Here is a 10884-nt window from a genome sequence, read left to right on the forward strand (position 1 = left end):
GGTAGACTGAAACAATACCTGTAATGATAGCATCTGAAGCAATGGTGTCTGGCCTGCCTGGAAGTGCATAGAAACGAGCCTGACTGCCCCCTGATCGACCCCCCCCTCTGGGGCGACCCTGACTGCCTGACCCCCACTCCTAGTTGGCAGGGCGGGTGGTGAAGTAACTGGAGCAGAAGTCGAGGGTTGACCCCTCTACTAGAAAGAACTAGAAACACGATGAGGACAATACCTCCACACATGCCCAAACTCTCCACGCTTAAAACAACTCCTAGGTGCTGGAGAAGGGGACTGGAGAGAACTCCTCGCACCGAAGTGACTAGCTGATGCACAATGCATAGAAGAACCCTGAGCTGATGGGGCACGCGATGAAATTTGAGCTAGGAGGGCACTGAGTGAAGGCTGGCCCTGCTGAGACCCATGATAACCACGATCTGATGATGCCCCGTGATACTCTGGGTAGGCTGACTGAGCAGGCCTGAAAGAACGACCTCTACCATGCTAAAACTGGCCCCTCGAAGGAGCACCACCATAACTGCCCGATCCTCGAGGCCTCTTGGCCTCCCTCTCCTCTCGATCCTAACGATGAACTGTCTCAATCTCACGAGTGATATCAACCACCTCCTCGAATGTAGCACCCAAAACCCTCTCTCGAGTCATAAGAATACTAAGATGATAGTTAAGGCCATCAACAAATTTCCCGATCCTCTCATGATCAGTCAGAACCATCCAAACGACATGACGAGCCAACTCAGAAAACCTCGACTCATACTATGACACAATCATATCCCCCTGTCGCAACCACTCAAATTGTCTACGCAACTCCTCTCTGCGGGACTGTGGTACATACTTCTCCAATAAAAGAGTGGAGAACTCCTGCCAATAAAGGGGTGTTGCACTAACCGGCCTACGCCTCTCATACACCTCCCACCAAGTGAAAGCAGCCCCAGTAAACTGAAAGGTTGTAAATGTCACACCACTAGTCTCAAGAATCCCTGCTATACGGAACATCTGCTGACACTTATCAAGAAAACCATGGGCATCCTAGCCCTCTGCTCCGCTGAATGTCGGATGCTGGAGTTTACCAAACCTCTCAAGACAACACTGCTCATCATCTGGCATAACTGGCATAATAAACTCCTGAGCTGGTGCAACTGGCTGGGCTGGAGGTGCCCCCGGTGTCTGAAGTCCCTTCACTACCTACTCAGGGGTGCGAGCAGTGGGGGTCTGATTGCCTCCCCCGGCCTGTGAAGTAGCTGCTGCTGTAGTGGCTGAAACTGCCTAAGTCAGGCCAGTGCAAACTAATAAGATCAATGCCAAGGCCTCCTGATGACCCAGAATCATGGTGGGCATAGCTGGTGCCTGATCTGGTGCTGCTGGAGCATCTATAGCTGGAGTCTGATCTGGAGCTAGGGCAGCTGGTGGATCTACAGGTTCTGCCCTCGCTGCTCTAACTCTGCCGCGACCACGACCGCATCCATGGCCTCTAGTGGTCTCAGCTGGTGGCACTGGTGGTTGTCCACCTTGTCCGGTAGCTCGCGTACTCACCATATATGAGAGAATGGAATAACAGAAGTTTAGTACTCGGACCAACAAGTTCGCATAATTAGAATTTCAAGAATGTGAAGTTTTTTCCTAAATGTTCTACAGCCTCTCGAGGATAAATATAGACGTCTGCGTACCGATACGCAAGACTCTACTAACCTACTCATGACTCATGAGACCTAAGTAAACTAGGTTCTGATACCAACCTGTCACAACCCTGACCCCGAACCCGATCGTGATGGCGCCTCTCGTGAAGACAAGGCTAGCCAAACCAAAAGAGAACACCTCATTTAAACAATTAAATACCATAAATAGTTATAAACATGATATAATAGCCATAATTTGCGGAAATAACGACAACAACAGTTGAAACCATCCCGACACAGCCCAAATCGGGGTGTCACAAGTCATGAGCAACTAATAAATCCGGGTACCAGTCTACGAGATACGAAATCCAATATAGAAGTTCAAGAACATAAAAATAGTAAGATAAGGGAGGCATGGGGGCTGCGAACGCCAACAACTACCTCGTAGTCTCCGAAAAACACTGCCTGGACTGGGAGGATCATCACTCAGGAGCGGACTCTTCGATGCCTGAATCTGCACACACGGTGTAGGGAGTAATGTGAGTACTCCGACTTAGTGAGTAATAAAAATAAATAATGGCTAAAAGCGAGAAAACACGTAAAGGCACAAAGCAATTCTATATCAAGCAGTAAGATCACTTAAAGCAGCAAATCCGTGAAGAAATCAAATGATATTCCTTTAAACCAAGTAAAACAGGTAATTTAGCAGGTAAATAACAAGTAGAAATCCGCCCCTCGGGCACAGTAACAATCACTCATAACAGTATCAGCCCCTCGGGCTCACTCTCAGTACAATATTAGCCCCTCGGGCTCACTCTCAAATCATGATGGGTACCCGCGCTCACTGTGGGGGTGCAAACTCCGGAGGGGTCCCTTACGGCCCAAGCGCTATATCAGTCCACCTCATGGCACCATCTCTCGGCACTCGGCCTCACATCACTCAAGCCACCTCGTGGCATAAAAAGTATCTTAGGCCCTCGGCCTCATATCACTCAGCATATTCTCACAAATGGCCCTCGTCCTTACTCAGTCTGAAAATCATCACATGCCCCTCGGGCATTCGTAAAACAGTAGTTCTCAGCCCAAAACATCTTTTAGAAATATTATTTAAGTTCTACTATGAGTTAAAGTGGTTGAGTTTGTAAAATAGTAAATATCAAACGGACTGAGTTCAAGTGATAAATCAATACAGTGAGGAAATAGTGAGAAAAATCCTTGGAGGATTCAAATAGTTGGCACGAAGTCCAAATATGGCAATCATCCCAAATCAAGATGATAGCAAACAAGTTTCAGTCAAATACGCAGTAAAATCACCAATCGGGACGGACCAAGTCACAATCCCCAATAATAAACGACCCCATGCTCATTATCAAGCGCGTGTCTCACCTCAATATAGCACTACGATGTGAATCTGGGGTTTCAAACCCTCAGGACATCATTTAAAATCATTACTCACCTCGAACCGGCTACAACTCTAGCTTGCGACGCCTTTGCCCCTTGAATCGGCCTCCACACGTGTCAAATCTATCCAAAATCAGAATGAATACATCACAATATGCTAAAGGAACAAAACCCAAGCGAAAACAATCAAAAAATATCAAAAATCCCAAAATTAGCAAAACCCGAGCCCCGGACCCACTTCTCGAAACTCAAAAAATTTCAAATCATTAGATTCCTTATCACCCCATGAGTTCATTCATACCAAAAATTCTAAATTCCGACCTCAAATGGTCCTTCAAATCCCAATTCAAAAGTTCAAAATCCCAAGCCCTAGTTCTTCCATTTTTAGCTTATGTTCGAAGAATTTCTAGGTTAATTTCACAATAGATTCGAGTTTTAGGTTCGAAAATCTTACCTCCAATTAATTCTCCTTGAATCCCTCTTTAATCACCTTCAAAAAGCTCTCAAAATACTCATCTATGGAGGAAAAATGGCTCAAAATCGCGGATAAAATGACTTATAAACTTTTTGCCCAGGGGTTTTCGCATCTGCGATCCCACCACTGCTCCTGCGGTACCGCAGCGGAAATCACTTAGGCGGCCAGGTTCCGCATCTGCGGTCCACCAGCCGCATCTATGACTCCGCATGTGCGGTCCATATGCCACATTTGCGGTCCCTGGCTATTCTTCCCAAACAGTTTTTGCGGCTCTTCTTCCGCATGTGCGTCACCGCACTTGCGGTCCCCAATCCGCAGGTGCGGAAATACCAGAAGCAGCAACTTCTAAGATCTTTTAAGTCCAAAATCTTCCCTTTAACCATCCGGATTCACCCCGAGGCCCCCGGGACCTCAACCAAGAGCACCAACATGACCCAATATCTTATTCAAACTTGTTCAAATCATCAAAGCACCTCAAATAACATCAAATTACCCGAAACACATCGGATTCAAGCCTAGTTTTGGAGAAATCTTCTGAAATATGTTTTCTATCAAAAACCCAACCAAACCACGTCCGAATGACTTGAAACTTTTCACACATATCCCAAATGACACCACGAAGCTACTGCAACTCTCGGAATTCCGTTCCAACCCTCAGACTCACCTACCAACCGGAAATCGCCAAAATACTAATTTCGCCAATTCAATCCTAATTTGACACTAGACCTCCAAAACTAATTCCGATCACACTCCTAAGTCATAAATCACCTCCCAAAGCTATCCAAACCATCCGAACTCACATCCGAGCCCTCTAACACATAAGTCAACACATGGTTGACCTTTCCAACTTAAACCTTCTTAAAAGAGACTAAGTGTCTCATTTCTTACTAAATCCACTCCGAACGCAAACTACCCAACTCGCTCACATAAAACATGATAACGAAGCATAATGATGCAGAAATGGGGGAAACAGAGCGGTAATTCATGAGAGGACCGGCCTGGTCCCCACAAAATGATTGTATTTCCTTATATTGGCATTCTATTTTGAAATAGGATTTTTAGCTATTCATGCTAGTGCTATTCGACGGCGCTAACGTCCATTTTGCCGGGGGCACTACATCTTTAAATGGATGTAGGTGGTTCCATAGTAGGTAGTGTTGGTTGCAGCTAGTGGCACATCCTATTTTCAACCGACTTGGTGATCCCCACTTCATTTCGGGGTCCTATATCATTTGTTTATCATGTACTTGTACTTTGAGGTATAGTCGGAGTCTTGTTGCCGGCATTTCTATATTATTCTTCAGTTGTATTTGGAGGCTCCGTAGACAGGTTGTGTGTGGAGTTTGATAATGGAGAATTGAATTAGAAATTTTGATATTTGGCAAAGATATATAAGACTTGTAATATTTTGAAAATTATGAACGAAGTTGCTAATGGAAATGAAATGGAAGTCGTTAATGATGTATTTACAAAGTATGATTAATGGGGTTCATATCCTCTTTTTATTCATGAATTAGTTTTGGTGGAATGAAACCTAACAGGCTTGCTCAGTCGGGCTTACTCGATTGAGCACCGGTCGTGCTCCTCGATTTTTGGGGTGTGATACCCACAACTCATTATTAGAGGAAAAATAGTGAGGTTTGGGATGGAGCAGATTAATGACACACTCGGGATTCATAACTATCCACTTGAGCCAATGCGAGAAAAGGATCAGTGCGACAACGGGGAATGGCTTATCTCTAAACTCTACCCTACAAGCATGAGAGTAAAATGGGGAAACAAGAGAAAGGGTTTGAAGTCAATTGACTTTATAGCTGAAGCAAAAATGTGGCTCTACATCCTCTGCAACATGGTGTCACCTTGTGGAAATGTTTCGGATGTCTCCTACACCAGAGCCTTGATCATTCATTTATTCTAGATGGCATTCTTGTGAATGTTGGTTACCATATCCTACGGGAGCTGAGAGAGTATTTGTTGGACGATGATGCAGGGTTGATATTTCCTTCACTAATCATAGAGTTGTGCAGGGGGGCAGAGGTTAAGGTGCATAGCACCGATCATTGGTTGCTAGCCAATAAACCCTTTTATCCACTGATAGTAACGGGTGAGGGCAGTGCAGTAAAGAGAAAAAAGAGGAAAGTCACCACTACTACTGCCGGGCTAGAGTCATCCTCACAGGTAGCTGCACCTGCGGGACCATTTAGAGTGCTAAACTCCTAGCTTGCATCAATCAAGGAGTTAGTGTCACAGCTCCCTAGTGGGCCCTTATCATCCCAGCCTAGGCCCGAGTACTTCTCTAGGGAAGACATGAGGAGATACTTAGACGCACAGAAAAGTCAGGCAGAGTCTTAGGAGAAGATAGTAACATCAGTTGGCAGACTCAAGATAGCCTATGGCAACTTGGCCAAGGCGCATGTAGATCTTCGGTTATACTTCCAGAAGGAGAATGTGAAGAACAAGAAGAAGGGCAAATTTATGATCAAGATGTGGATAGGCAAAAAGGCCATCTTCAAATGGTGGCAGCCGGACAGGAATATACCAGTGGATGAAAGAGATCATAGCAAGGAGTATTCTTTCATGTCAGATGTTGCTGGTGATGATGATGATGAGACTGATGATGATGAGGTTGTGAGTTCTTCACCGTAGTGATTCGCCTTCCTCCCGCAGTCTGCTAGTCTGATGCAGACCTCAGGGAGACCCTCAAACTACTTGTATTTTCATTTTGATAATGTGCAGTGAGGACAGTGCAATGTTATTAGTTGGGGATGGCTTTAGGGAGTACACTTTGTTTATACATTGCTACTTTGACTTGTGCCCTTGCCAAGCTTATTCTGTTGTATGGATATTGTGTGCTCTTGTCGGGTTTATTTTGTTATTGCTTATCATGTGCTCTTGTCAAGCGTAGCTGTGAGTAGCTACATATGTGCAAATTAGTCACTTTCGTTGTCCAATTTTATTGTTTTCTTTCTTCCTTTATTTATTCTTTAGTATTTTATAGTTTATGTTATTATTTTTTGCTCCTTTAATATTAGCTGTTGGTAATTATTTTTTTACTAGTTTTTATTATTTTATTTCTTTAGTAGTATTTCGTTGGGTTTTCTTTATGCTATTATTCTTTCCCAAGGAGCATTTTTGTGTTGAACCGGGTGACTTTCCCTATGATGGATGGCGTGACGACTTTCTTAAGGGAATTAGTCTAGTTTTGTTATATGAAGACTTTTGGATTATTTGGTACTAATAGAATTAGTCTCTTGCATGTGAAAGGTGAATTAAGAATACCCCTCCGAATTTTGGTTTTAAATTGAAATAGTAAATGCATGGGAAGGAATGAATTCTATGATAACTTTTTGGCTCTTTTAGTTACTCTTTGCCCACTAGGTTGCATGATATTGCTCTAAATGCTCTTAAAAAAAGTGAAATAAAATAATCTTGACTAGTTCATCTGCCATGTGTGTTAGTTTTTGTTAGAAATAATTCTTGTGTTTACTTATATCATCTAGAACTTGCCTGGTTGGTCTTTCAATGCTAATATTAGTTATGTTTTGTTGGAGGGATGACCTTAAGCATTCTTTCTAATATCTTAAAAACCTCTTTAGCCTTTCGAGTCTACCATTGCATAAATATTATCACTAGCTTACCCCATTTGAGTCTTTAACCTTTTCTTTGGCGACTTCATTATAAATTTTTACCCTTTTGTGAAATAATTCCATCTTTTGAACATGTCCCTCTTTAAATATTGAGAATGAGGTTCAAAGCCTAAGTTGGGGATGTTTGTGTCAAAGTGAAAATTGGTAAGGTTGTATATTGAGGTATAATTACTCAAGCTCCAAAAGGAAATAGCTATATATATATATATATATATATATATATGGAGTCTTGAGAAAATTAGAGAGGAACCTTAAGGTAGTTCAATGTTGGTAACTAGATGCCAATAAAGGTTATGTGGTTTAAAAAGAAGCAAAATACAAAAAGAAAGACAAATGAGAGTAGTGTTCAAGGAGGGTGTAGTTACTTGTACCCAAATACTTATCCTACCCTTTCCTAAACCGACATTACAAGCTTAAAAAGTCCTTATGGGATCTCCAACCGAATGTTCTTGAATAGGCGGCGAATTAAAATAAGGGCAGGTTTATGGCATCATATTTTGTAACACTTGAAATTCTTTGTTGAGAGTGAGCGTCTTTGTGCATTTGTCCCTTGTGTTGTTATTGTAAATTTGGTGATTTTTGGACTTTCTTTCTTGTGAGGGCACATGAATTAGGATGGAATGGTAACATTGTTGTATCCAAAAATGAGTAAATAAAACATATGTAGTAGACTAGTTCTTCTGAGTCACTTCTTGAGGCTTTTTATTGTCACTTGATTACTTTGAAAAACCTTTGCATTTCTTGAAAGTGTTTTTTTTAATAAGGGGGGTATCTGGTAAAGATTCGTGTGGTTGAGCCTAATAATTAGTACCAACCAAATCAATAACTATGGTGCTTAATTGGAGAATGTGATTTGTAAATGATAGCAATACTACTTGAGCTTTAAATGTTAGAGCCTCATTGAATTGTTGGCTTTGATTTGCTTCAGGACAAGCAAAATCTTTAAGAATTAAGATAGGGGTGTTGATGAGTAGTGATTTTACCCCTCATTCTAGTCTCTTTTCTTTAGTTTTTATGTCCTTTAACTATAATATAAGGTCGTTTATGATGTGTATTGTTAGATTTTAAGGTAAATGATGTCATGAAGTGATTTGAATTTAATTGAGAAAAAAGGGTGAAAACAATGCAAAACTCACATGTGATTCCACATCTAGAGAAGATTGGTCGCAGAAATGACCTCGTGTCTGTGAAGCTGTGCATACTCGCTCTGGGACCGCATCTGCGAGTCAAGAGCCGAATCTGCGGTTGCGCATCTGCGCATGGAGGACCGCATGTGCGGAGACAAAAATCACTTCAAATGCTTGCATTTGTGTTAAGTTATCTGCATCTGCGTTAACGTATCCGCATTTGGTGCCTTATCTGCAAGGATTCTTCCGTAGTTGCAGTCAACGGGCATCGAAACTGGACTGGGATGACATTCACATTTTCTCAATTCCAAACCCACTAATATATGACCTAGCCAATATTTGGCAAATCTTTTGGCATATTTTCAGTTCCAAACCCTAAAGAGAACAAGTTTGTTGCACACACACTTTGGTCTTGAAGATTTGAAGCTTTTGGTTGAGAATTGCTTACCATTTATGTTCATTTCTTCATTTTCTTGCCTTGTATTGAATATCTAAGCGTGTAGTATTTATTACAACACTTAAATCTTGCTTATGGGAATATTCATAATTAAAGTGTGGATTGAATATCTTATTGTACTTATGTATTGTATGATTTTTATCTTTTTATGAAGTGAGTTATTGTTACTTTAATTATCCTTGTTCTTTAATGTTTCCAAATGGATTAACTAACCCTAGGACTCGCCCATTAACTCCAAATTAATTTTGGTAAAGATTATTTGGGGTTGGAAAAGATTAATTAGCAAGAACTTGAGGCTTTAACCCTCATTTTATAGATTTTACCTGGGGATAGGATTGAACTACCTGTATCCATATCCGGGTGTGCTTAATCTCTTAATTGTTTAATGGATAAATCAATTAGGAAGTCTTGATAGTCTTCGGAAGAAGCTAATATAGAATTATTATCTGGGGCTAATTAACATAAACTCGCCCATATTTGTAAAATCGTGAAATACATTGGATCGTTACTTGAGTGTAATTCCCAATGCATCCATACTTGTAGCCTTTGATAATTTTACTTGCTCTCTAGGTTAGATTACACTTTCGCATTTAGCTATAAATATTGTCCAAAAACCAATTCTAAGTGTTTGGTATTGCATAACAAGTGATAATTCTCTTACATTCCTAATCGTCTACATATTGTTCTCTGTGGGATTCGACCCCGACTCATAGCTGGGTAAATTATAATGCATGCGACCGTGTCCATTTACTTTTTAGTAGTGGATTTGGACGTCATTAGAGCACCCCCAAGGTGATACACTAGACCGAATAAATCCCTTATCAAGCAATTCCTGTAACTGATCCTTCAACTCCATCAACTCAAGAGGGGCCATACCATAAGGAGGAATAGAAATAGGTTGAGTGCCTGACAACAAATCAATGCCGAAATTAATATCTCTATCGGGTAGCATACCCAGAAGATCAGTTGGAAACACATATGGGAAATCTGTACTACTGGGACTGAATCAATTGTAGAGTTATCAAAACTAACATCTCTCATATAAGCTAGATACGCGTCATACCATTTCTCAACCATTTGCTGAGTCTTGAGGAATGAGATAACCCTACTATGAGTGTGATATAAAGTATCCCTCCACTCTACTCATGGTACGCCTAGCATAGCCAGCCTCACAGTTTTGGTGTGACAACCAAGAATAACATGATGGGCCGAAAACCAGTCCATGCCCAAGATAACGTTAAAATCTACCATGCTGAGTAATAATAAATCGGCTCTGGTTTCAAAACCACTATGATCAATCAAACATGACCGATAAACGTGGTCCACAATAAGAGAATCTCCCATAGGAGTAGAAACATAAATAGGAGAACTCAAAGAATCCCGAGATACGCCCAAATGTAGGGAAAGATAAGAGGACACATAAGAATAAGTGGAGCCTGGATCGAATAAAATCGATGCATCTCTATGACAAACAAGGACAATACCAGTTATGATAGAATAAACCTCAGTACGAGCAGGAATGGCATAATATCTAGCCTGGACTCTCCCTCTAGGGCAACCTCTACCTCCCCGACCTCCACCTATAGCTGGATGGGTAGGTGGGGCAGCAACTGCTGCTGTGATCATAGCTTGGGAACTCTCCGGAGCACGCTGTGGCTGAGAAGTCTGTGGAGGTACATCCCGACTTTTTCTGGGGAAATCCCTAGCCATATGGTGTGTGTCGCCTCACTCTAATAAAGCTCTGGGAGGATGTGACAGTTGTGACTTGCATGGGCCAGGTCTACTAGAGTGACCGCTGAAATCACCCCGTGCAGGAGGCGCACTAGATACTAGAGGTGCATAATAAGGCTTCTGAGGTCAAGGAAGAGCTGGAACACCACTGTCTTCTAGAAAAGCTTAATGAACGGGGCGACTCATATAACCCCTAACATGATGAACTGCAGTTAGGGCACGGGCATAAGAATAATGGCCCGACTCTCGAGACCTCTTGGCCTCCCTCTCCTCTCTATCCCAAGCATGCATACCCTTTACTCTCCTATGCTCACCACCTGCTGATAAGAAATATCCATCTACAACTCCCAGGCCATGCTAGATTTGATGCTAGGAATAAGCCCCTCAATTAACTGGTGAACTCTATCGTGAACCG

General features: G+C 42.0%; 1 protein-coding gene across 1 annotated transcript; it reads right to left on the bottom strand.

Annotated features, from left to right (window-relative positions):
• Positions 1–9881: 9881 nt before the first annotated feature.
• Positions 9882–10448, bottom strand: LOC138875379 (uncharacterized). The gene has a single exon (XM_070154204.1). The coding sequence runs from the start codon at positions 10446–10448 to the stop codon at positions 9882–9884; it is 567 nt and encodes a 188-aa protein (XP_070010305.1).
• Positions 10449–10884: the final 436 nt, after the last annotated feature.

The sequence above is a fragment of the Nicotiana sylvestris genome, chromosome 8 (genome assembly GCF_000393655.2).
Source record: "Nicotiana sylvestris chromosome 8, ASM39365v2, whole genome shotgun sequence".
Classification (NCBI taxonomy): Eukaryota; Viridiplantae; Streptophyta; class Magnoliopsida; order Solanales; family Solanaceae; genus Nicotiana; species Nicotiana sylvestris.